Raw genomic sequence first — 27,994 nt, 5'->3', positions numbered from 1 at the left:
CCACACCCAAATTTTCTTTTCAAGGTAACTGGTAAGTAGGAATTAAGCCCACCTGTTAGACGCAGCCAAAAGAAATGCAATACTGGCACCAAAGGAGTTAAACCATTAAACATTCACTTTTTCTTTTTATTAAGAAAGCATGCACAAAAATAAACTTGTGAGACCACGCCCCTCTCTCCTTGACCCTTGACACAAAGCACTGTGGGCAATGCCACTGTGGAAGGGCCTGCAAGAACTTCCATGGCACGTTTGCATCCCTTCACTCCCTGCAGCTAGTACCAGTGTGGAGCTCCACACAGCCAACCCGATGCCTTCCCACGCATTGACAATGCACATGTATTTCAGAGGCAGAGGAACGAGGTTAATTTGCACACTGACCGGCGTGTATTTACATATGCAAACAAGGAGCAAATCAATATGCAGATGAGATAAATATGCAAATTGTGGGGACTTTCATATGCTGAAGGAGCTATCTTTCTTTTTTTCTTCCAGTGGTTTCAGATTTCCGCAGGGCTGGCTCTGTGATATGCTCTGCAAAGCACTAACTGGCACCAACCATAGGCTGTACCTGGTGCCACATTCCACAGAAACCCAATCAGACACGCTTCCAAGTTGTATCATTACCATCCTGAGGCAGCACAGGTAATGGCTAATTCCATGCTGAAGTTGGCTACGGGATTCCCCATTTCTCTTGGAGATGCCCACTGATGAACTCCCTCTCAATACACACATTAAAAAAAAAAAAAAAAAAAAAGAACATCCCACCGCCCCCCCTCCCCAATACAATGAGACTGTCCACTTCCTTGACAGAGATCCAATTGATTTATCCCTACAACAAATTTAAGTAGCAATTTTAATTCCCCATCTTCCTTCAGTCAGAGCAGACATTTTTACCTCCTCTTCCCCAGATACGTCAAAGCCACCATGACATTTTATTTCTGTCTTGTTCCTTTCCCTGATAAACAGGGAATAAGGGTTGGGGTAGGCTTTACAAAATACTATATAATATAAAATGAAACAAGAAGTCTGACAGAACAGAGCCATATCAGGAAAAAAAAAAAGGTAACTCAGGACACAGTTTAGGGGAGGAGGAATTTCAATACTAACTCCTGCATCTGTTTTGCTTTCCTCATTTGCTGACAGAAACCATTAACTGGGATTTACATTCTATGCCATCATCTTCCTCAGCTGAACTGCAAGGAGTCTGACCTACTCATCCCCCTTCTTCTATACAATACTCTTTGGCTGTTCAGCTCTACTTCATCCCCTCTTCTAATGCAGCTTACAAAAATCACTTCTAAGAGGCTCTTTCTTACTCAACCAGAGGGTTTGAACTTCTTGACCAGAAGTCTCCTGATTGACCTCCATTCTGAGCAGCAGCTTCCTCTTTCCACCATTAACCCAATCACAAAGTGGGGACCACTGACTGAGAATTTACACCAAAGCAGCAAGGTTCCCGTTGCCACAGACAGTCTCCAAAAAGGTACAAGGGTCAGAGGGCTAAGTAACAATTGAGCAAATACGGACGGTGTGAGAAAACTTTTAAGTTTGCATATGCAAGTAAAAGCCTCACTGCATACTTTGAAGAAAGGCTTGAAGGGGCAGGGGTGAAATTAAAAGCTCTGGGAAACAGAAATTTCCTGGATCACAACACCCTCAACTGCTTCTTTTACCTGATGAGTATGTAGGCTTCACTCCCTTGGAGACTGCAAAACGCAGAGCAGTCAGGATCCTTTCAAAATCACTCTTCGTCCTCACCAAGAGGCACTGCATTCTGAAACCCAATCTCTCTGCTGAAACATCATTTTTCTACATTCCCCTCTCTCCAAACTCAGGTTTTCCCTCCCAGTTCAGCTTAGCTCTCCTAACTTAAGAGATTATCCTATTTGCACTTGAGATCTCTATTTCTTTTCCTGCTTTTCCTGCTGGTGTGGAACTGAGCTGAAATCACCTCTCCACAGTGTCCCTTTAGCCTCCTGACCTTTACAACATTTAAGAAATAACATAACTACAGACTCCCGGGGTCTATTAGACTCTCACTCAGTATCCAATACAACAGATTTACTGTCCGCTTTGAAGGGAAAGAGGGATTGCTAAATGCAAAATGACAGAGGCAGAGAAAGATGCACACAAGGATTCAGCCTTCTGAAGTCTTTTTGTGGCAGCAAGGACCTATCTTTCTGCCCTATATCAGGGCACCACACAACAAGGTTTGATCTGATGCATCCGAGGCCACCAGAGGAGGGGAAGGGCTGTGCTCAATTATTGATAATAATAATAACAACAACAACAACAATAATAATAAACAAAAGAAAAAAGATAAAACAGGACGCAATGAAAGATTATCTTCGGCAGCATCTCGCGGTGGCTTCTCTGGCGGAGATAGAGAATATATATCTATATACAGGCAAGATAGGAAGGCTGGAGACGGTGGTGTGGCACCATTCACCCCATGTCCCCCTCCCCTCCCACGTCCTTCACAAAGGACGGGCTCTTAAGTCTGTAACTCGCTAGGTGATCAAGTCCCAGTCGAAATCATCAGGGATTTCCTCATTGGTGCCTGGAGGAGGCCCTGAAGGCCGAGGGACCAGATGATGAGCTGAGTAAAAAAACAGTTAAAAAAAAAAAAAAAAAAAGAACAGTTAGAAGAAAAAAATGTCATACTTTTTCACAGTGGGCATTTGGTCAAAAGAAAGCATTAAGGGCACTGTGGACTTCTCTGTTTCAACAGTATATGCAATAACACTACTGGCATGAATTTCTCCCTGTCTGTTGGTAGTGTGCTATAAAATTCTCCAGAGCAGCTTCTACCAAGGTTGAAGCCTCAGCTTCCTTAACTTTTCTCAGATGATTGCTGGTAAAATACAAAGGAACTTCAGCAACAGAAGCTTCTAATGTAATTTTGCCTTTGTCCAACACAGGGATGGTGACACAGGGCTAGAAGACCATTTATGTGAAGTGAAAGACATCACGTCACTGAAATTCTAAAATCTATTAGAGCTATGGCACAGCCCTAAAGAAGAGTCTAATTCTAAAGAAGAGTCCTTAGCAGTCCAAGCACTTTCTCTCCCCCTGAGCACTTCATTGGATTAGTGAGTGTTTTGGGAGAAATGCAGAGGGCTTGAGAACCAGTTCTTAAATATTCAGAGATATAATATGCCTTACTATCACTTCTTACCTGGGCGATTATATCCTGAAGAGTCCTGGGTAGAAATCTGATACATCGGAGATGGACCGGAAAAGAGATGGGGAGGCTGGGGCTGACCATAGGAGTTCACTGTGAAATGAAATGAAACAAACTGTAAATGGTCTGGTCAGCTGTCCTAGCCCTGATTGGGTTGCATCTCCAGCCACAGAGCAACTCACTCAAAAATGCAGTATACTGAGATGTTCAGTTATTTGGTCCCAACCAAAAGCTACAGCTTGGTCTTATTCTTGGCACCTGGCAGGAGTTTCACTTATTATTTTAAAATAAACTTTTCATCTAGAAATGCTACAAAATGGTTATTTTTCACTGTTTACTACAAAGTCATTTAGTAAAAACAGTGATGACACACATCATCACAGTTGCACCAAGATCATCTCTTCACTCTCCTTGGAGCATGTTCTTCTATTCCTTGTCCAGTCAGTCTTTCTCTATAGGCACAAAACCTTTCTCCTTTACCGCTACTGCCACCTAGAACAGCGAGCTTTCTACCTTGCCATTCCTTACTGTTAATTTTGTACCAAAACCCGTTCCTTCCCTTTTCCTTTTTCAGGTTGACCATTTAAATGCAATTCTTCCTGAAGAAGATTCTTTTTGCTAGTATGCGTCACATAATGGCACACATAGGCCACAGACACAGAACATCCTAATAATTTTTTACAGATAGAGGAGACTGATTTCATGGGATCATTGAATATCCTGAGTTGGAAGGGACCACAAGGATCACTGAGACTAACTCCTGGCTCCACACAGAACCACCCAAAAATCAGACCATATGACTTGGAAGCACCATCTGCTTGAACTCCAGCAAGCTCAGGGCCATGACCACTTCCCTGGGGATCCTGTTCCAGTATATGATCACCTTCTTAGTTAAGAGGTTTTTCTTGACAACAAAACTGACTCTGCCCTGTCACAGCTTCAGGCTGGTTCCTTAGGTCCTATCGCTGGTCAACAGAGAGAAGAGATCAGCACCAGTCCCTCCACTCCATCTCATGAGGAAGCATGGCCATGACGACATCTCGCCTCAGCCTGGTCTTCTCTAGGCTGAACAAACCAAGGAACTGAATACAGTTTCTGATAGAGCTGCTTGGTGCTACACTAACTACAATGTAACAAGAAGTTTAGGGTATGTAGAGAATTGGTCCTTCATTAATGTGGCATTTTAGTTTCCCTCTGAATTACCTTGATTCATGGATTGCTCCTGTTTGCCACTGTTCAGGGCACAAGAATCAGAGATTCGAGGGGGCTGCTGAGGGCCGATCAGATGAGGGAGCTGACCAGTCTGGGTAAGGAAGTGATTAAGAGAGTCACAAAGATTGGCAATATGGTGTTGATCCAGTGTCCAGTTCTTCCGCTCGGCCTGGCGCAGACTCTCCATCAACTCTGCAAAGGATAAGAACAATGTCAAAGATAGCAACTAAACTGCAGTCACTCCTGTTAAATTTTTTGTCTTCTGCTCCTAAGTCTCACTTTCTCCCCACAAATTCAACTTCATTATTTATGATCAGTCACCGAAATAATGGCGAGCTTCTTTTTTAAGGTATTGTCTCACTGACTTGGGTAAAAAAAGGAGAAGCAGGAGGGAAAAATTCTCATTCACCTTCTGACATACTTTTATGAATTAATTCCTCTTGCCCCAAATCCCTACAGTGTTCAAGTGCTTTAGGGTCTTTAACAGGATCCATGAAGTAGGTTGCATGGAACAGCTGAGTCAATGAGAAAAATGAGACTTGCCAAAGTTTAGTTGGAAAAAAAAAAAAAAAAAAAAGCAAAAAGCTGCACTCCCAAATTCTAGATACTACAGTCCCTAGTCACTGAGTCACTAGACCTCAGCACTAGGCCAATACCAACCTGAGAATTGGGAGTGCTCAATGCTAGACCAGTTCAGCCGGTTTACCATCTTGAAGCTCTCCTTCAGGGAATCAATGCTGGAGCACCAATCAGGGGGAAATGCTGTAATGAAATGGAAAAAATGTTATTCCAACAGAACACCCTTTTCCTCCATCCCTTAATGTAAGATAACTGGCCACTTCAAAGATATTAATTCTGTAGTAGATAGAAATCTTTTTGCCCTTGGAATATCAAGGGTAGTGCCTCCCTTTTCATTTAGCTCCTGAACTTTTCCTGCATCCCTGAACACAATCTGCAACTTAGTATGACTGTATCCCTAATAAGAAGGCAATTTCCTTCACAGATTTCAACCATAACTGGCTATCATCCTTTTCTGCTCACTATATAGGCAATTCTTAGGGGAATCTCACTTGTGGAATTTCTGTCTGAGGATCCCCACTGCTCCATTTCTCCCAGCTGTTCTTTCCATCAGCCCTGACTCACCAAAGCCAGCATTGTTGACTGAAGCCTGTGACTGCTGCTGCTGCTGGTGCTGATGAGGCTGCTGCTGTGGGTGGGAGTGTGGGTGATGCTGATGCTGGTGGTAGCCTCCATGCTGCATTTGGGGAGGGTGCATGGACATCACTGGTGGAGGGCCATAACTTTCACCACCCTGCTGCTTTCCCCCTTGGGATGGGCAACCCTCTGGAGTTGGAGTGTGGAGGGGTGGAGCAGCACCCACTGCTGAGGGGCCCTGCTGTTGCTGCTGGTACATGTAGTAGTTGTGGTTGGAGGGCTGCATGTCACCAAGGAGAGAAGAGAAACCTGTAGGATGAAAGAGAGAGGAGGAAACTTTAAGAGCTGCCTGGATCAGACCTCTACTTAAATTAACCATTCCTAATGTCACACTGAGGATGAGCAGTGTTATTTAAGAAGCTTTTGAAGTGCCCTCTAGAGGCTGCCAATAATTAGCACCTGCACAGTTAAGCTCTTAATGTGTTCCAGGTTCCATCAACAACAAAGGGCTTTACAAAGTCCCAGCAGAATTTAAATCCTTAGTGTTAATTTAAGTGTTTAAATACTTCTATGCCTCCATGGACTTCATCTATATCTAGCAAGTAATGCATGCTTTCTGGAAATTTCATGCACATGTTGCTTTCCTGGAAATGACCACTAAGCAAACCACTTAAGCAACAAAACATTTAGAATATGGAGGTTGATAAATCTGATTTGTTGTTCCCAAAAGCTCCCTTCATAGTCTATCTTACAAGCAGTTTCATCCAAAACCTTCACAATTTTTCTCACACAGATCATTAGTGGCCATGCTTCCTACTGCTTCTATACACAGAGCACATATCAGGGCTCCTTTATTACTTTAATTCTTCCTGACTTTTTAGGTGTTATTATTCTCTTCTCTATTCTCTTCCATTACAGGTATCCCCTACATGCAAGAACATCATATGTTCTCCATTCTTCCCCATATCAGGAGCTCTGCATATCTCTTACATCTGCTTCCCTGGTTTATTTTCTCCTTATGTTATGGAAATTCTAAGAAAAATAGCAGTGAAAGGCATTACTTGCCAGTAAACTCAGCTAACCATTCATCATCTGACCCTCTGTAAAAGCAAGCCTAAGTTTTTCAATAGAGCCAAAATCAACCTTCAGACCTACTAACTGCAATGGAGCAAAAGGGTCAATATTATTCTGACTCCAATATCCAGACTCAAAGTTACCAACACAATTTCATCAAAAGCTGCAAGTTTTCCTAGACGTTCTTACAGCTGTAGAAAAGCAGATCGTTGCTTAATTTTTAGAGACAGAGGCACAGAGTGAGTCAAGGTTCTTCTCTGCATTTGAGTAACCTTCTTATTCTACAGCACCTCACACAACAGATTCCTACTGGTAACATCAAGCGCCACTTGATGAAAGCTTGTTATTATTTCACTGAAGTTACAAAATCAGGAGGCTTCTCTTAGAGTAACAAACTGCCTGCACTATACCCTGGCTGAGAGCAAAGGTGAAAGTCTCATCTAATCACATATTCCTTCCTACACCAGACTAGTATTTAGAAGAATATTTAAAGATGAAGACAAAAATTGGAGACTCTCCAGAAGTGCTTTCTGTGGAAACACAGATCTCATCCCTACAGCAGTTATGCCTCCCGGTAGCTGCTTCCTCAGTAACAGAAATGTCAGCTACGAATGAAGTTATAGGCTCCCTCTCCTCCTCAAAGTTCAGTTCTCCAAGACTCTGTACAATTCTGCTTTTAAAGGATCTTCGCAATGATGACTTCTCATTTTCCTTTTGGGGAAATCCCACTGCCTACATGAAAAAATCCTCCTCCTCTTACAGTTTCTAGCCCGACAGATTGTCAATACTTCTCAGACAAGCTATTCTTCAAGGTCTTCATTTTTCTATGCTTCTACCATTTAAATATTTGCTTTTGTATTAGGATACGGTATTTTTAAATCATTATTCTTATCATTCTGAGCAAATTAGTGAGGCGCAATAAAGAAAGGACATGCAGATTTCTTATTTGCCTCTGGCAGAACCAATTACAGCACACCAAAAAGCCTCTGCTCCTAAAAGATGAAAGATCCGAGACATACCAAGGATAGCTGAGTGGACAAGACTGTGTAAACAGGTATCTGCCTATTTCACATGGTCCTTATGATTACTCACCGTGCTGAGAGGAAGATGATTTCTCCAGCATGGATTTGTAGAGATTTCGGAAGGACCAGCTAAGATCCTGAAAGTTGATCTCAGAGTAGGAGAACTTGAAGTCGTGGTTGGCACTGTACAGTGGGGGGGGTACATCGGCCCCTTCACGGCCCTGTCCCCCTGCTACAGTAGAAGCAACATCCACAGGCCCTGCAGACTGCTAAAAGGACCACAGATGACAGAAATTAGGCCTTTATTTTACACTAGATTTTTAAACTTTTGACAGGGCCCAGGAACTACATACAGGTAGAACATACACTGCTAACTCATATCACTTTGCTCATCTTGCAGTAAGCAGGTCTTCTGCAAAAGCTATTTCCCTTGAGGACAGTTAACCTTCACCCTTACCCTGCAGCTTATCGGCTCCAGCATATTCTTCAGCTCTCTAATACCATTATGCCTTTACCCTTATCCCTATTCAGCCCTTTCTTAAATATCACTTCCTCCGCTATCTTCTGTCTAATCAATTTTAACTTCTTCCCTTTTTAATTTTTTCCCCTCTGCCTCACCATTTTTCACTATTCCCTCCTTTCTCACCACTCCACTTTTCCATTCAAGCACCCCTCGCTCTTTCCTTCTCTTTCTTTCACACTTCTTAAGGTTTCTGTTCTCCGCTGCTCACCTGACTGTAGTTGGCAATGGGGGCAGTGCTCTGGAGTGACAGCTGAGGGGTAGCCTCAGGTGGCAAAGAGGCTTCTGTGCTGACTGGAACAGCCCCTCGGGGGCTCTTACTTGCCTCTTGCTCTGGGGAGTCTTGTGGTATCTGTGGATGGGGAAGAGAGTAAGAACGCAAAAGAAATAACAGATGGAGAAGTGAAACTGCAGATCAGAAGCCAGTTCCCCTACTGTAGTTCATGGCTTAGAAAACAGGAGGACTAGGCCTTAGTCACTGAAGAGACAAGACAATGAACTACAAATATAGTTAATTTTGCTACTGAAAAGCAGTAACAACGGCCAATGAGCACAACATACACATTAATCCTCCTCATCTATATATGCTGCTCCCCCAGGAGTGCTGGAAGAACTCCTTCGAACAAGAATGGAACTCGCACTACTGCTCCATGCTGTCAGGAAACAGTAACACTCACGTCATCATCAGGAGGATGCCGCCTCTTGCGAGATATATCTGGACACGTATCTATTGTCCAATAAGAGCCCTGGAAAAAAGACCCACTGGTGAATGAATGACTGTGTTATTAAATCAAAGAGTGAGCTTTCTGTGGGTTACTGAGTCAAATAATGCAGCACCAACTAAATAACAGAACCACACCGAATATCAGACAACCAAGAATTGGAAGAGATTGCATTGTGTTGTGTTGAACAATGATGCTATCCACTTCTATCACTTCAAGAGCATAAGATGTCTTGATCCACGGTGGACCAACACTTCGGGGCCTGTAAGTTCCCCTCCAGTGTCTCCTCACAGCATCTTATTTTTATTGGACCAACTCAGTGTTCAGACTAGGCAAAAAGAACTACAAGGAACTCCCTTTTCTATACTCGTGAGACTCCACTTTGAGTACTGTGCCCACTTGGGTCTTTCCTGTGCAAGAAAGACATTAGCATATAAGATTGGAACCAAAGGAGGTCCACCATGATGACAGGAGACATCACATGATGTACACATGATGTAAACACATTTCACACAGAGAGATCTGTTTCAGTCAGAGAAGGGAAAGCTAAGGGAATCTAGCCGCTGTATTTACTACTGCTTCCCTTTCTGCCTACATTTCAGGTTTCAAATTCCACCAATCAGTTAGAAAGGGCAATTCTTGCTCATTCCATGCAGTTTTAAATGGTTTGGCCAGGAGCATCCAGATTTCTTACCTTCCCCGGATCGTCCCTTGGTCGAGGCACTTTCCGAAAGCACTTATTCAGAGAGAGATTATGACGAATTGAGTTCTGAAAAGAGATTGAGAGACAAAGGTAAGTGCTATAACAAAAATGTACAGCTTTCTGTGTATGTTCAGGAATGGGTAAAGAAAACAGAAGGGTAGTGCATACTCAAATGCACTACATATACCCACAGTAGAGCAGAACAGAAGCTGAGGAAATCAGAGGAATTCATCAGGCTGATAACATGCAGCCAAACCATCTACACATATATAGTAGGTACTACAAAAACACTATCAGTGTAATGCAGAGGTTGGTAGTGATGTGGGTTTTGTGGGTAGTGATTTTTGTCTTGCTGGTTTTTTTTTGTTTTTTTTTTTTGTTTTTTTTCCCAGGGTCCTACTTACAGGGCTGCCACACACATACAACAAAAATCTCAAAGAAAATGGGACTTCCATCTCAGTTCATTTCTTCTCTGGACATCTTATTTTCACATTTTCATTTTGCTCAGTGAGCAAAAATAAGAAAATAAAGTCCATTTATTAGATAGAAAGAGCACTTTCGATATTTAAGTCCTTACCTTCCAACCAATACCAGCATTTTTGTAGTAGGGAAAGTTGTCACAGATCCAACGGTAAATCTCACTAAGTGTCATCTTCTTGGCAGGGGATGAGTTGATTGCATACGTGATCAGAGTGGCATAGCTGTAACGTGGCTTGCCATCTTGATGCACTGCAGCCTCATCCTTACTGAGCGTAGCATTGGGATCTGTCGGTGAGCCTGGAGGACACTTTCGGGCAGCCCCTGGAGGTCCTGCTTGTGACGAACCCCCTAATTTTTCAATAGTAGCTCTTAAAGTAAGCTGTGGGAGCCAGTCTATGGAAGTGAGACTGCTTTCCAGGTCAGAGGCCATGATACTGGAAGCAGCTATATCTGTGAGGAGACAGAAGGAGAAAAGGATCTCCAGAGATACAATCAAGATGAACCATAAGAACAGAAATATACATTTGCATTCCTCTTCTACTTCTTTCCCTATTAAAAAACACCTGAGTAAAGACCATCCTACTTGATATGCCTTATTAACAGCAAAATATAATCATCAAAAAAGGCCTATCTCTGCATCCTCTGGAGGGCCACTCTTGCCGATAACAGCTAGGAAAGTGCTGATGATAACTGCTAGTACAGTCTTATCCAAAGCATCTCAACTGTTCTCAGGTGAATAACCAAGATTTATTTAAAGGAAGTAGACTATCTTCTGCAGCTGTATCGCATTCCCTCCTTTACTATCTAAGCAATATAACCTTGAGACCTTCAGCAAGATTATATTATAATCCAGCAGTTTTTTTGTATCAGGTAAGAGGAGAATCAAAGCTAAAAGGGAATACTCCTTCACACCATAACCAAACAATGGATTTAATGATCTAATTAAGGTCTTCTGGAGAACCCAGGACTGTGACCATTTTAATTTGGTAGAAATTAATTTCTCTCTAAGGCCAAAACTGTTATTTTTGGTGGTTTTTTTTTTTGTTGTTTTTTTGTTTTTTTTGTTTTTTTTTTTTTTGGTTTTTTTGTTTTGTTTTTTTTTTCATCAGGTGACATTGTAATTAATACTATTCCTTGGAGCCACGATTATGTATCTCATTTAAAACACCAAGATTATGCAAAATACTATATACAGATAATTACAACTACCATGTTGAGGTAGATGCAGACCATATTAAGCTTGTAATAGTTAAACTTTTGCCTACTATAACCAATCCGACCTAAATATACATATCATTATTACTAAGTCTTGCTTAATTCACAACAAGAAACTGTTTTCCCCAAATCTGAGACACAAGAAAAACAGCCTTATCCAAGGCTCACACACAGGACAGAAATAGACTCATGATCTTTCCTCTCATAAATATTACATATTTCTCTCATAAAGTAAGATACATCTGTCCAACATAACTAGCACTTGTACCCAGATATTCTATTTAATTATTTCATAAGAGAAAATATTTAATAGTACAAACATGTATACCTTCGCACACTCAGTACACAAGCTTATATGCTGTCTTTTGTACTAGTCTTGGTATCATAAATATCATTATTCTTATTTGCAATTGGTTGCATCATTATGCAAGGAGCAATCTCTTTAAGTTTGGACCAAGCTAGTTTCCACAGCCAAAAACTGCACTGTTCTGCACTTAATCTTTTCATAAATAGAAGAACAAAGTCTTAAAAGGCTGCAAGTTTTACATCTGCCACTTTGGAAATTAATCATTTTAGAAAATTAGACAATACTATACCATTGCATGCTAGTACATACAAAAGTTAAACTCCTAAACACATGCATACACTTACGTACTTTGTCATGTAACAAGTTACCCACACACATACATCTAGGAGAGAAAAGACTAATGTATCCCACTTCTGAAAGATTCTTTACACAACACCTCCCTCCCATCCAAGCCCATCACTCATCTGAGCAAATCAGATGAGACAGGGAGACACCCATCTGTGCAAGTAACAAATAGACATCAGTTCTAAAAATAGGTATTTGTCAATAACACAGTGTGGATGGACCCAGCATTTTGACACAGGAGCTCCTCATTCTTCCTGTACAACCATATGCATCATACAGAATTATAGACTGGCTGAGGTTAGCAGGGCTCTGAGTCCATCTGCTCCAAACCTACAGCAGATTCCCAAAATCATGCCCAGGAAACTTCTGAAGATCTCCAAGAAGGAGACCTCTCATCCTCTCCAGGCAACCTGTGCCAATGCTCCATTATCTCCACAGCACAGAATTGCTTCCTGATGTTCAGAGGTATTCTAGTTTGTGTCCGCTGCCTCTTGTTCTGGCACTAGCCTTCACTGACAAAAGCTGGTCTCTATCACCTTTGAACTGTCCTTTCAGGCATTTAGAGACCCCCCAAACCTTCTCTTCTCTAAGCTGAACAGTCCCAGCTCTCTCAGCCTCTCCTCATAAAAGAGGCACCCTTCATCATCTTGATGGCTCTTTGTTAGACGCTCTACACTGTGCCCATGTCCCTCTTATACTGGGGATCCCAGAGCCGGATCAGCACTGGGTGCAGCCTCGCAAGTGCTGAGAAGAGAGGAATCCCAGAATTGCAGGGACTGGAAGGGACCTGTAGAGAACATTGAGTCCACCCCCCGCCAAAACAGACCCCCTACAGCAGGCTGCATAGGTAGGCATCTAAGCAGGTCTTGAATTTCTACAGAGGAGGGGAATCCACAACCTCCCTGGGCAGCCTGTTCCAGTGCTCTGTCACTCTGACTGTGAAGAAGTTCCTTCGCATATTGGTGCGGAACTTGCTATGTTCCAGTCTATGGCCATTTCCCCAGTTCGCTCAGCCTTTCCTCACAGGGGAGATGTCAGGGGAGGGCCTGCAATCATTTTTGTGGCCCTCTGCTGGACTCTCTCCAGGAGACCCCTGTCTTTTTTGTATAGGGGAGCCCAGAACTGGACACAATAATCCAAGTGAGGCATGACCAGGGCAGAGTACAGGAGAAGGATCACCTCCCTTGACCTGCTGGCTATACTCTTTTTAATGCAGCCCAAGATCCCATCGGCTTTCTTGGCCACCAGGGCACACTGCTGGCTCATCACCAGCCTGTCATCCACCGGGATCCCCCAGGTCCTTCTCCGCAGAGCTCCACTAAAGCAGGTTGTGCCCCAATCTGTACTGATACCCATGATCATTCCTTCCCAGTTGCAGGACTCTACACTTGCTTTTGTTAAACCTCATCCGGTTTCTTGCTGCCGAACTCACCAGTCTGTCCAGGCCTTGCTGAACAGGAGCACAGCCTTCAGGCGTGCCAGCCACTCCTCCCAGCTTTGTGTAATTGGTGTACTTGCTGAGGTGGACACTATCCCCTCATCAAGTAATCGATGAAGATATTGAACAAGACTGGACCCAGCACTGACCCCTGGGGAACACCTCTAGTCTCAGATCAAGGAAGGGGTTCACCTCTCATCACCTGCTGGCAATACTTTGCCTAATATAGCCAAGAATTCCTTTAGCTTTCTCAGCAGGAAGGGCAACTTGGTGTCCATCAGGATTCCCAGGTCCTTTTCTGCACAACTACTTTCCAGATGGGTGCTTCCAGCATATCCTGGTGATCAGGATTGTTTTACTCCCAACAAATTCATGGGCACTAAACTTTTCATTTTCATGCATGTGCACATCACACTTTTCAGAGATTAAAAATCCATCACATGACATCAACAAAATCCATCCCTCAGCTACCAAAAGTCGTACCAATGCATTGGGCTCAGAAAACAAATTCTAACTGCACAGCTGATGTGTAATGTAAAACTCCAATGCATGCAGAGATTGAAAAGTTAAACTATAACACTACAGTATCTGTAACGGGTGGAAAAAATTTTTCTTTCCGTGAAGGAAAGGAAAAACTCAACTGCTATTAACCTATCTATATACTCATCTGCCACAGTACCACAGTCGATAGCAATGACTACTAACTCTGGACCAAACTAGAAAATCAGGGCTGCAAAAGGATTTCTGTTATGTGCCTGGGAAGATCACTGGAGCAGATCTAATGAGCTCTACCAAAGCACATGTGAGATGAGGGATGATCCAAGATGGACTGCACAGCTTCACAAAAGGTAGATTGAGTCTGATCAGTCTGGTGGTCTTTCATGGTGGAGTGACAGCACCGGTACGCAAAGGAAGGGCAACTCATGTTGTCTATCAGGACCTGTGCAAGGCCTCTGACACAGTCCCACACCACATCTTTATCACTAAATAGGAGAGAGATGTATTTAAAGGCAGGACTATTAAGTGGATAAAGAACTGGTTGGAATATCACAGCCAGAGTGCTGTAGTCAACAGATTTATGTCCAGGTGGAAGCTGGTCACTAGTGGTATCCCCCAGGACTAAGTCCTGGGACCAGTGCTCTTCAACATCTTTATCGATTACCTACACAGTGGGGTGGAGTGTACCCTCAGTAAGTTTGCTGATGATACTAAGTGGTGTAGTTGATCCAACAGAAGGATAGTATGCTATTCAGAAGGACCTGAACAGACTTGGAAAGGGAATATATAAGAAACAAATGACGCTCACCACAGGCAAGTGCAAGGTGTTACACTTGGGTCATGACAATCACAAATATGTATACAGACCTGCAGAACTCACTGAAAGCAGCCCTGTGGAAAAGGACTTGAGGGTCCTGGTAGGCAAAAAGCTGGACATGAACCAGCAGCATGCACTTGCAGCTTGGAAGGCCAACTGTATCTATCTGGGTTGCACCAAAAGTAGGGTGGCCAGCAGGGCAAGGGAGATTGTTTCCCTCTAATCTGCCCTCTTGAGGCCCAGGGTCATCAGCACAAGAAGGATGGGGAGCTGTGGAGGAGGTCCAGAGGAGGGTGATAGATATGAGAGAGCTGAAGCACCTCTTCAAAAAAAAGGTTAGAGTTGGGCTAGCTTAGCTTGGAGAAAGCTCCAGATAGATCTTACTATGGCCTTCCAGTACTTAAAGGGGATGATAAGCAGGAAGAAGACCTATTTTTCATATGGTTTGCTAATTAGAGAACAAATAGGAATGGCTTTAAACTAAAAGAGGGAAGTTTTAGGTTAGATGTTAGGAAGAAATATTTACTCAGAGGGTAGTAAAGATCTGGAACGGACAGCTCAGCAAAGTTGTAGATACTGTTGTTCCCGGACACATTCAAGGCCAGATTGGATGGAGCCCTGGACAGCCTGATCCAGTGGATGACAATCCTGACTGTGGTAATGGAGAGCCGGTGGTGGAATTGGGTGGTCTTTCAGGTCCCTTCCAACACAAGACATTCTGTGATTCTGTGTCTCTGACAGACTCTGGCTGACTCAGTGCTATGATCACTTTGCTGGGGAGCCTGTTCCAGTATCTGACCACCTCCTCTCGGCGAGGAGCCTTTTCTTAATATCCAATCTGAACCTCTCCTGGATAAAGATCACCTCAACCAAAAAGTGTTGTCTCAAGTATTAATAAATAAATAAATGCCGGGTAATTACTCCTTCCCAAATTATACAAGGGTAGAGCAACAACGCATTTTCATACAGATTCTGGGGGGCATGGAAAAATATTGCTGATCTATAAATCTAACTGAAACACAGCTAAACTTGCATGGTAATTTTACTTGTACAGTCTTCACCAAAAAGTGCTATTCTGATGAACTTTGGACAAACTAAAACAAACTAATATCAGCTGAATGCTAAATTTTTAAGCACGCCTCATAAGATTAAATTTCCACAGTGGAATCATAGAACAAATCATCTTATCACATGCATATTAAACTATTACGAAATATCAGTTGAAGCTATTTTACTACTGATTCATATTGCTAGCACAAGTTTACCAGTCAACCTCCCCATCATTTGTGTTATTTTTAAGACAAGCACAGATATTAAAAAGATGAAGTTATAAAAGTCTACAACAGATTGAAACACCAATTTGAAAGAACAGGATTTTAAAAAACAACAGAATTTTAAGAAACAAAAAACAAAGAGTTTCTATAAGCTTCAGATTTGCCCAGGCTAAGTCAGTAGAACATTTGGAATGATTGGATATACGGTAAAACTTAAGGTTGATAGGCAATGCATTAACTGACAAATATACAAAAATACATTTCTGTATTAGTGTAGAACACCTTTGTCAAGGCGGCAATCAGGTTAAAACTGGGTCCTATTGTATCCACACTAAGAATCTGAATTTTTTAATTCCCTGGTTTATAAAAGTCTTTGATAAGAAAACAAAATCTTCAAAGCTTAAATAACAATTTAAAAGTTCTTCTGACATTATGGGCACACGTAAGAAAACAGGAGGCATCACTTTTGGAGCAGTTCTCATAAAATATATAATAAAATATGTACTAAAGTTAATGTTGTATGCAACAAAACATTTCAACGTTTAGTATTTTTATTAAAGGTAAAAAAAAAAGCGCAACAAAAACAAAGCTAGTGGGATATTTGACCTTGTTTTTGTGAAACCAAAGCATCAGCCCTGTTTTATGGCAGTAGTTGCAGCTCTTTGCGAGTTCTCAAGGTGCTCATTAGAGATTTTTTAAATCAATTTTTACTTTTCTTGTGCTTCATCCTTGACAGCAGTTGCTCACAAATGCACATACTGCCAAAAGCGATGACATGAATAAAGTATGACTGTGAAGCAAGGGATATTTTTCTCTTATAAAATTCTGGTAAAAAGATACAATCAGATTTCTGAGTTGAATATCTGATGGCAACTCTATACATTCCATTTGAAAAATGTATTTATGTTGAATGAAAATAAAGTTGCAAATATACAAAAAAAACCCTGATGATTTTTTTTTTTTTCAATCCTGGAGCTTATTTTCAAATTCCTGTATCAAGAAAGAAAGCATGGCTGCATATTTTTCTCTGTTCACAGGTCTGTGTTTAGCCAGTGTATCAAAATGCAGAATATTATTTGCCATAATTTGAGTTGGCACTGTACTATGCTCTCTTGGTGCCCTGGTTTCAGCTCAGACAGCATCAACAGCACACTGACAGATCTGCTGCTGCTGAGCAATAGGTGCATGCCCAGGGATGAGCAAGGCCACCCAGCAGGGCAGAGCAGCAGCCACAATACCACAAGGGCAGGCTGCACTGCAAGCTGTGCCAAGCTGCATGCAACGCATGGGCCACAGTTTGTACATGCTTGTGCTAGACAGTTGTTCAGAACGGAAAGCAAAGACTTGGACCCAACAGCAATTCATGAAAATTTTCAAACTAGAATAAGACTGTTTTTCCAAGTTTAAACTTGATTGTGTTACTGGATTTATATATATGTGTCCCTAGTATACAGGACATGTAATATTCAAATGCAGCCAAATCTTCATGGAAGGCAATTCCAGAACATAATCACACAAAAATAATTTGATGTAATTTGCCACACAATTATTTAAAAGGACATTTACAGTAACACCTACTATAATTTCTGCAACATATCTCATTCACCTAATCAGGCAGTAAACCAGCTGGACAATACTTAATGGATCAATATAACAACATCGCAGCCAAACTACAGCAGCTGATGATTCCACCAAATTCACTGTTTATTGCACAGCAATTCTTCTTTCAAACTCTTTTTTTTTTTTTTTTTTTTTATGATTGTATTTAAAGAAGAAAAAAAAAACGAACTTATGACTAACAACAAACATACTGAACTGGAACCAAGGGTGTTTAAACAAACAAGCAAACCTATCCCATTAGCAAGCCAGAATTAACTTCAAGTAAAAAGGAAGTTAAAGACCAGAATTCATAATCTCCCACTTTACATGTACAGAAGTAAATGGTATCCATTTATGCATTGGCTGATTTTAAAAATCTTCAATAAGGTTGGCAGTTACAACCACCATCAACAGCTGGGAATTGACTACAGAGTCTTCATTTCTCAACTACTAATTCCAGAACAGTCCCAATTTAAGACAGATCAGAGATGCAAAAATGTCACCCAAGTGCCAAATTCAAACCTACAGTTAAATACACAAGAATCTGTCTGATTTATAACAAAAGTATATTAAAGAAAATCCTAGCACTGACTACCTGTTCGTAACTACTAATTTCCTTGGGACTAGTAATACTTTACTACAACTTTTCAGTAAAGCTACTGCCTTATTTTGAATATTTTCTAGTAGTAAATTAAGCCTCCCACTGAGAATGTAAGCCACCTTTTTGTCTATCAGATTGTACTACACCTGCTGCTGGACTGAAAAAATCTGCACTTTGTCTACTTTGCTGTGAGTGCTTCAACGGTCAGCTCTTACCCAGTATCACCATTACTTATATATCAGGACTGAAAAAGATCTAAGAAAGCAAGGAAGAGCACTCTAAGGTTCATACTGAATGCAGTTCATAAACATTTACAACCAAAAATACTCTCTAAGACAGGACTCAAAGGCTGTCCATTCAGAATCAATTACAACTGAAGCAGAAGAGTAAAACAAGTGAAACTAATTTGTACACAAGCTACAGAACATTCAATTTCTATAGCAGACTTGTAAATTTATTTCTCTATATTTATTTTCAATGCTGTTTTTTCTTCCTCCTGCTATTCTAACCCAGTGAAACACTACTGTCAACACATTCAAAGGAGACTCAAATTCCTGAACGTAAACCTTGAGAATGAAGATATGCAGAACAGACTACTAAGCAGTGAGACATATTGATGCAGAACACCTGTAAAAATAAGGTCACTTCTATTTAGGTGTCTAAAGCACAGAACAGTGATCTAAATGAAAATATTCATCTAGTGTAATCAGAAATAAACCTAGCTTGTGGTGTACTGAACAAATAAACAAACAAGCAAAAAAGCAGCAGCCGAGTACAACTTTTATGAAACAGAATAGTGAGAAGGATGTCCATTAAAGTAAACTGCCTCAGAAATTAAGAAAGAAGGTAACACACAAGAATACATGGGAAAATAGACAGTTTCTACTTTGATGGGAAAATATAATTTTGAAGTACTCATACAAATCACAAATGCAGGAAACCTGTACTCTAACACCAATACAAAAAGGAAAGAAGAATCAATGCTGCAAATTCCTGCATGAAAAAAAACCTGCCATCTCAAGACATGCTCCTCCTCAAAAATAAGGAGATATGGACTAAGCAGGCAGGAACAAAACACTAAAAAAAATCCCACCTTTTCTAAGTAAGCCTCTTCACTAAGGGACTTTTTTCCCCTTACATGAAACAAAAAGATAAAGTTTATCTGGTTATCTGTATAGTCTGAAATTGCTATCCATCATTTTGGTAACAATTTGGGAAAAGTCTTCAGAAATTCCTTATGTTTCTAGAATCAAATCCAAAAGGGAGAGAGAAGCTACTTTGTATTGCTCATAAAATGAAACTTAACATGAAAGGACTAATAGGGCTCCTTGTATCAGCACACACACACACACAAAAAACGAGAAATATTGCAGTTTCAAAGTACATTTCTGTCTGCAGTGTCATATGAAAGGAGGAAAAGCATCTCCTAGGGCAAAGAGGTAACATCATACCCTAAAACTACGCTTCCCCTCTTTGGGAGGGGAACAACTAGCAGAAAAAAAAAAAAAATCCACAAACAAAGCTCCACACTAATAGGAGAGTTAAACTAATATGCCAATAATTTATTCCCAATAAATTAATGGATTGGAGAGATGGTAGTACAGCATACACAGTTCAGAATGGTCATGAATCAAATGAAAAAAAATGCTTAAATACTTCACCCAAAGGAAGTTGTCATCTAAATACACAGCACAGCGTATCATATATGAATTGTCATAATTTTAGTCATCTGACTCCAACTCTTATGCAAAACTATCTAGTGTGCAAGATCAAATGCTTTGAATGTTTAATGCTATTTCATGTAGAAGAACATAGATAATACAGTAACAAAGACACTCTGAGCAGGAAATTTGCTAAAAAATATAATAATACACTAAGATGTTACTAAAATGTCAGAATTAAAAGGAGACAAAATTTTCTGTTTCTTTATTGCTTATTACATATCATTGAACTAATTGTTCTGTTATAATCATATCGTTTTACAGATATGGTTTTCCCTTAATAAACAAATCTCAACAAAATGAGGTTCATGCTAAGTTCAGGAGGAGAAAAGAAAAATAAAACAAGTTTATTTACGTAACAGATTCTAATGACATAAATATCATACAGCCCATTTCCCTTCACCTTATGAAAGGTGCATGAGTAAGAAATAATTTTGAATTTTGAATTTAGTGAGTGAACAGCTCTGAGTGTTTATGTAGTCTTGGTGGAATGGATGTAAGGTTTGCGGGGACTATAAAGTCACCAAAACTCCCATGCCAGAAGTGCATCAAGATTCCAATTCCAAAAGCACACTGTGTACTAGTTCTGCATAAATCTGGTTTACAAAACTCGACTTACATGTTTAAGCTTATTAATAGATGGCCAACATTCAAAGTATTCTGATGTCAAGATAGAATCTTTACATGCATGCAAGGCTAGGACAGAGTACAGCCAGAATTAAAATCTGTCAGGGCACTAAGATGAACTAATAAAAAGATTTTGGCATTTGTTATATAAACATTCAGCAGAAATTGAGAGAAACCTCAGTGTGAAAATCTGTTCAAAGTTAAGATTAGAGTCCTAATTTATGCTGTTGTGCAAGTGAGAGTAGGGGATATGTAATGCCTGTCATAAGAAACAGCAAATGACAGTAAGAACACTGGCGTGTCTGAAACACTTCTGTGCCAAAAGCTACTTTATTTGTAATTAGACCACCACAAAAATGATTTATTCTAATTTTAAACCCCATATTCCATTATAACATCCCCAAAATAACAGATTTGAAGCAAAAATCAAACTAAGAACATTGAAGCATAAAGAAAATACATCACCACAACAGAATCTCTACAGTGTCCCTCCATCTTCAGAACCACTATGCAATATTTTAGGTGGACAAGATAAATATCTGGCATTCAAGAATATTGATAGAACAAGTAGCCCTACACTGAGGAAGGTACTGGTTATTGTTCCTGGAATAACTCAAATTTAAAAACACGTAACTAGAATGCAATTTCCCCTTGGAAAAACAGAAGTAAATTGTAGATAAGCTATACTTAAGAGAAGGTATTTCCCCCAGCCTCATGGAAGCACCTTGCTTGAACAAAAGGACTTCAGTTTTAGCTGCCTACAGTAATCACATCCAGCAGTAAACCTTCAGTCACAAAAACCCAGCTCAGATGAATGCAACATGCATTTATAAATGAAAACTTCATTCATATTCACATTAAAAAAAAAGGACATTACTAAAGGATGACTGTTAGCCCTGCAGCTTAATAACACCAACATTAAGGTGGTACACTGAGATACATAATTTAATATCACCGGCAGGAAGAAAAGCAAGGTGAGCATACCAGAGGTGGGTTTCTATGTCTAAATTATGAAAAAAAAATGGAGTACAGTAAATGGCCTAGTGCAGAAGTAACTGAATGAACAACTAGGATAGTTGCAGGGAAACTAGTAGAATACAGACACAAAAGTCAAGGGAGGACAAGATTTCAAGACTGGGCATGATCAAGTGTCAAAAACAGCAGGGAAGCCAAGAAGGATGAAGATGAAATAGAGACCCTGAGACCTGGCCAAGAAAAGGTAATTAGAGATCTTAGGAGACACTTTAAGGGAGTCAGGATACCTATACTGAAGTCAACTTTAAAAACAGATCTGGGCTACATAGAGGATTTGCCACCCTTTAGTTTTGGCATTTTGGGTCCTTCCATGAAACAAAAATGAGTTGAGGCATCATGCTTTCACTGCTTAATACCAAGAGAAGCAGCATACAGAGTCTTTGAGTTCGATTTCACACTGTAATTAAGGAAGAACACCACTGATAATAACACCCAGATTTATGAAGTGTTTCTAATACTTTGGAACCCTTAAAAAGGATCAATACCCAATTCTTATATAAATAAGTCTTGCAAGGAGAAGAGCACAGCCCAAGGTCAGCCAGCACAGGAGCAGCAGAACCATGCAAAGAATGCAGATCTCCCAGACCAGTTCTCTACATTCAAATCTTGCCCATTTTCAGGTGAAGATAAAGTAAGTAGCTCTGAAATTGCTTTTAACAGTTGTGCTCATTTTCTCTGCAAGTTACTGATAGAGAGGAGGGTTGCTTTTTTTCCTACTAGGAAGAGGGAATGAGAATTCTGAAACTTCACTCCTTTGTCACCACAAAAAGTTCAGAATCTTTCCCAGTTGTTCTAATTTGAACTTTAAACAGTTATTACATATTTCCACTATCATCACCCACAGTCTTTACACAGTAAGGAGCATAAAAAATAATGAATTGGTAGTGTTAAAAAAAAAAAAAAGCAAATACTTCTTCCTCAAGGTATAAAAGCTCTCACTCCTCATCTCTCCCTCATTACTCAGTTTCTATTATACCTCAGTTCAAAACCAAGATCCTGATATGCTGGGAACAACCGGAGATTGTAAATGCAAGGATTTTTCCATTCTGATCAGCCAAAATCTCGTTAATCTTGAGGAAGTGGAGTGGAAAAGATAAGGTGGAAGAATGAACGTCTGATTACAAAGAGTCATTAGATGACCTGTATATCTTCAGAAGAAGCAAACTCCTTTTATTTTATATTTGTATAAAAGCAGGCTTCTTAACTGCTGACAAACAAATAAACAAAAACCAACCAACCACCCATAGTGTTTTGTGTCCACAAGTATTCTATCTAATGAAAGCCAACCAGGTCAAAATGCAGCTGCGGAAATAAGGCCTATGAAATAGGTAAAGAAAGAACTGCTGACAATAAAGCATCTTAGAAATGCTTGCTTTATAAAGAGGTAATTGCATTTTAGGTTTATGGAACCACAGGAGAGAATGACAAAAGGACAGTAAGGAAAATAAGATACAAAGAGCAGTAAGGAGAGAACTGGGATGAACAGTGGGGTATACAAGGAAATGAAATTAAAGAAGTAGGAAGGGTGGAAGCATGCTGAACCTTAAAGGTGAAGAAGAATCTGACTATGGCATGATGAAAAGAAGCCAGCAATGGGATTTGGGAAAGGGCTCGCAATGGTCAGCAACTTGCAGAATCCATACACCTTCTACCTTTAAGATACTTACTCATTTTAGGATGGGGTAGGGGACAAGATAGGTCAAAGACAGAAGGATAAAACAACTCAAATCTTGATAAAACACTACAGGCCACCACAGTAAATTGGTCCTGAAGTCTGTTGCAAGGTCTTCAGAAATACTGAGAATGTTTCAATATTCCATGCTTCTTTTCAAATGTAAACTGAACATTTTCCAATTCATTAACTGTGAAGACACATGGCAGCATTCTTTGCCTTCTCTCAATAACGCAGGCTGCGTTGAAATATGAAAAACTAAGGACAGAGAAGAAGTAAACAAAAGATTTTTATGTTCATCATATATCCTTTAGAACGAAGGGGGACAAATCAACAGCAGAATTTGCAATATTGACTCCAACTACCAAGCACTTATCATCCTTGTAAGACACATCAACTGGATATTCTTGCAGAAATAACAAGAGAAGCCAGCAACATAATGGTTTAAATGCTTTTCTTTAGGTTTCAGAGTTAACACAACTGGAGTTCAGGCATTTTAGGCTGTCCATTAAACTGGATGCTACTTTCATTTTCAAGGCTGCCTTCCAGATCAGATGTCTTAGAAACTGGGTTTTTTTTTTTGGTTTGTTTGTTTTTTTGTTTTTTTTTTAAAGTTTCAATTCATACAGCAACAGTTTCTGCAAACTGAGTACTACAAAACAGAGTTCTGAACATCATTGGTTACATTTCCAAGACTGGGAAAAACAAATAGAAAAATGAGTCCAAAAGAATTTCATCTTTTGGTTGCTAATGACAGAGATGCAGTTCCTGTCTGACAAATGTGTAAAATAAGATAAGCCTTCTCTTAGAGATCTCTGAGATCTCAGACTTGCTCTTGAGGGACAACTGTCCATATCACAGTTGCAATTAATCATATTTCCCTTCTGACACTTGAAGGGCCAAAGATCCAAACTGTGACGCAGACTGAATCTCCCACTAAATAAAGGTCAGCTGACATTTAGGGGAGGATGCAAAGATACCAGTACCTCTAGATTAAGAAAAAACTTCTCCAGAGACACAAGCAGCATTCAGCTCTATTTTTATTGGGGAAAAAAAAAAAAAAAGTACTGCATTTGTCAAAATCACATACTGGATGGGGAAGCAATATCAAAACCCCTTAAATTGTTTATCCTGCTTCATTTGAAATTCTCTGACTCCTGATCTGACCCTATGCATTTGCCTATATATTTCAAGATAAAATCCAAGGAACTTACAGAATACATATTTGAATAATAATACAAATGTCCTTCAGTAACATAATCCTTTCCCCATAACTCTCCAGATTTTCTTATTTCATTTTTACTTTAGGGCCTGACATACAATCAGTTCTCATAAACAGATAGAGTGCACACAGGGCAGAACTATAAACTGCTTCAACTATAAAGTCAACTTTTGGAAATATGAATGACCAAATTTATATGTACAAATCCATACAAACATCTAGGAGTCTCTGTACTACAATACTAATATCTTCATTGCTTCTGCTGAATCACTTATGAGAATATGGCTATTTACTTAGGTATCTAAACATCGGCTTTAGAAGTCTAAGTTTAGGTCTTTGAGTTTAATATTCTTAATGTAAACTCTCAAAGACATAGCACTTTCAATCAAATGCATCTGTACACTACTTTGCACTTTTGTTTTAGTACACAATATTCATCATTTTTCTTTCATATACTTTAAAAAAAAAAAAAAAAAAAAAAAAGCAGAAAAGCTGCAGTATTCCATCTCAGAGGAAGCTACATTCAGGCCGTGATAAACATTTGATGCATATACCAATATTGTCACTGAAAATCTATGCTCTTTAAAAATCATTCCCTTCTTTGAATGTATCAGTATATCCTGACTTTAGTACAGTTGTGTTTTATACTATGAAATTTTCAGAGCAGAGATTGGCTTAAGTTCATGTATCTGAGTTAGCACTGAATGCCCAGTCAGCAATTAACAAATAAACAGCAAACAATTACACTAATGCACATGACTTTCAACCCTGGATGTCTGTCATGAATACTTAAAGCTCTGACAGAAAATTTAAAAAAATCTTAATCTTTAACACCATAATCAAGAGGGGAAAAAAGAGCATTTTCTATACAAGAAAAAAAATCACAGAGAGCAAATTTTCATAAGGTTGGCATGTATACATTCTGTGAAGTGCTCTGGCACCCATCAGAGCCAAAAGCAATTGAAAAACGTCAAGTCATTACTGTGATCATGGGTGTAGAGCAAGGTAAATTAACCTCCAAGTATGAAAAGTCTGTTACCCCCCCCAGTGTACAAAGGCCAAAATGCCTCAATTATCTCTTTCCTTGCACTAGATAACACTGTACTCAGAACAGGTTGATTGCATAACTATAAGACAACAGGTAGGAGAGCATCTAACAATATCCACAAAACATACATACGCTTCTTGATTCAGTCTTCCTTTAGAAAGGGGCATCTTCTCAAGCTAAGAATAACTGTCAAAATTTCTAGCATAAATTGGGAATCACTTTGGATGAACCTGGAGGCATTTTCAGTTTGATCTTACTGATAAATTACACCAAGTTCTTTCTTCATGGACTCCCTGTTAACCACGGTGATCCCAAATAGATTCTGAAAGGGTTCCTGTCCTGGTCAAATGCCCTTTGATCTTGGATTTCCTCACTGCAGAACACAAACATAAATATCTCAGGTGAGATACCCTTAGACTTGATTCTTCTCCCACAGGAATCTGCTGTGGTCTCATTTGAGATAAATTCTATTTTAAACTTTTTTTTTTTTTTTTTTTTTTTTTTTAGGAAGTCACTTCAGTGTCAGAATACTCATTTGAGACTGGAATTAACTGTCTCATCTACAGAAAGCAACTAGCTTGGCTCATCACAGCATCAGCATTACCATTCACATTCCAAGCTACTGAACACAGCATAAAACACACAGGAAGACTACAGAATGGCTTATTTTTGCTTTCTGAGAAGGTTCCACTACCGTTATTCCTAGACCCCGAGCACAACAGTACAGTACCCCAAACACAACAGCACTCTCAAGGGCACTCTACTAGAATTTATCCTACAATCTCTACGTACAATAGGACATGCATCCCAAAGCACTAGCTCTGAGATCTGTATGTTCAGCTTCCAAGCACAGTATAGTACGCAGCCCATAATCACTTCATTCCCATGGTTATTCACACAGTAGTGCACAAATGAAGAACTGACACTCCCACCCCATGGGTGCATCCTTGAACACTAGCACTATAACTCACCATTTGTGTCTCTCCAGAATGTTTTGTTTTTTGTTTTTTTTTTTTTTTGACAATATTATCCTTCTCAAAGATGCCTAAATGGCAGAAAATAATTCCATGCCAGTGACGATTAAAGGCTGAGCCTAGGATTAATACAGCATTGCAAAAAAAGTATAAGGGAGAGGATAAAGGTTTCTTGGAATTGATTAGGGTTAAGGTATCCAAGAAAACTAAACAATGAAAGAATTAGATCAATTCCACATACTGTAAAAGATTGCCAAATGAGAGAAAGATGCACACAAAAAGGCTTGTGAGAGGTTCAGGAACAAAAGGAGAGAAAAAAAAAAAGATTAAAAGGAAAGCAGGTACAGCGACAAAGATGTTGGAAATAAGGATAATAAGCAAAAGAGAAGGACCTATAGGAATAGGAGGAGATACAGTGCAGTCACTCACTCTGTCTGGAAGATTTTTCGGGAGGGAGGCGGATTATCTTCAATGTTGGTTTCTGGGGGTGCTGCTCTTCACACTTCTTCTCTGAGAACCATCCTCAGAGAGTCTCCCAAGAGCTTCTTCAAGAAATATTTTGAGAGCAAGGGGATTGTGAACGAAATCAGAATCTTGAGTATTAAAACAATCTGCTTGGAATCTTCACTTTCCTGAAACTGATGTTTTTATTCCTGGATGGAGATCCTCTCTCAGTTCTGGCAGCTAACTACTGTCTCCCTTATGAGAAAGCCTTTTCTTTTCCTCACTGACTGCCAGATTAGGGATATTGGTCTTAAATAATCTCCATACCTGGAAGTCTCTCTTCTTTTTCCTGTAGGCACACCTTGTCCTTAAGGGTGGGCAAATCTCTTTCTCTAAAAGAACTGTCAGTTCTGTGGATAATATCAGTAAAAACTGTGTAAAAACAGTGGCAGACAGCAACTGGAAAAGGGAAGAACAGTACCCAAATCTGGTTGTGCTTTTTCTCCCTTGTTTTACTTTCTCTGCTGTCTATTGACCAGACGTAAATAATTAAAATTACTAGGTAATTATCTGGAGCTCCTACTTATTTCTATTTTGGAAACTGCCTCTCTTGTGCATATGAGGTTTCTTCTGTCAAGGCTCCCCGTTTACTATCTGGTCTAGAAAAGAGCTTGTTAAGGGCTGGGTCCTCACTTGAGGAAAGAATTCCCTCACCCAGCAGCTAAGTAGCAAGGGGAGTAGGTAGTCAGGGTTATTCTCACAACCCTCAGAAACTGGGGAAATGAGGATCCTTCTCACTTACATAGGTATCAAAGGATCTCCAGCAGGTTTTCTTCCACCTTGTGGAAGAGTAGATTTTCTTCTCTATCAGGATTTAGTGCTGTGCCCTTTGCCCGTTCTCAGCTAGTTAGCGGGGTTGGGGGCCACTGTTAAGTTCCCCTTCGCTAGTTAACGTGGATAGGGCCGGAGGGTCCGCCCACGACAAGGGCCCGCCGGGTGCTCCGGCTGCGAGCAGGGCTGCCCAACCAGGTGCTTCCCTCCCGGCTGCGGATGGAGCAGGCGGGCAGTCTCTCCCCCACCCCAGC

General features: G+C 40.2%; 1 protein-coding gene across 4 annotated transcripts; it reads right to left on the bottom strand.

Annotated features, from left to right (window-relative positions):
• Window positions 1–97: 97 nt before the first annotated feature.
• On the bottom strand, window positions 98–27,994 carry FOXJ2 (forkhead box J2). 4 transcript variants are annotated; one of them, XM_042867207.1, is made up of 12 exons: window positions 26,895–27,994; window positions 25,624–25,864; window positions 10,170–10,522; window positions 9,584–9,658; window positions 8,845–8,913; window positions 8,379–8,519; window positions 7,718–7,916; window positions 5,540–5,860; window positions 5,057–5,158; window positions 4,388–4,588; window positions 3,179–3,277; window positions 98–2,599 (listed from the first exon to the last, which is right to left on the bottom strand). In XM_042867207.1, the coding sequence occupies exons 3-12, from the start codon at window positions 10,500–10,502 to the stop codon at window positions 2,511–2,513; spliced, it is 1,629 nt and encodes a 542-aa protein (XP_042723141.1). In that variant the 5' UTR covers window positions 10,503–10,522; window positions 25,624–25,864; window positions 26,895–27,994; the 3' UTR covers window positions 98–2,510. The 4 variants fall into 4 exon arrangements, with proteins under 4 accessions (XP_042723141.1, XP_042723140.1, XP_042723143.1 ...); XM_042867206.1 differs by lacking the exon at window positions 25,624–25,864; XM_042867209.1 differs by lacking the exon at window positions 25,624–25,864 and having other exon boundaries at window positions 7,718–7,913.

This window comes from Lagopus leucura, unplaced genomic scaffold (assembly GCF_019238085.1).
Source record: "Lagopus leucura isolate 7727_CA_CO unplaced genomic scaffold, USGS_WTPT01 Super-Scaffold_100001, whole genome shotgun sequence".
NCBI classification, from domain to species: Eukaryota; Metazoa; Chordata; class Aves; order Galliformes; family Phasianidae; genus Lagopus; species Lagopus leucura.
This window is presented reverse-complemented; position numbering and strand designations above follow the sequence as displayed.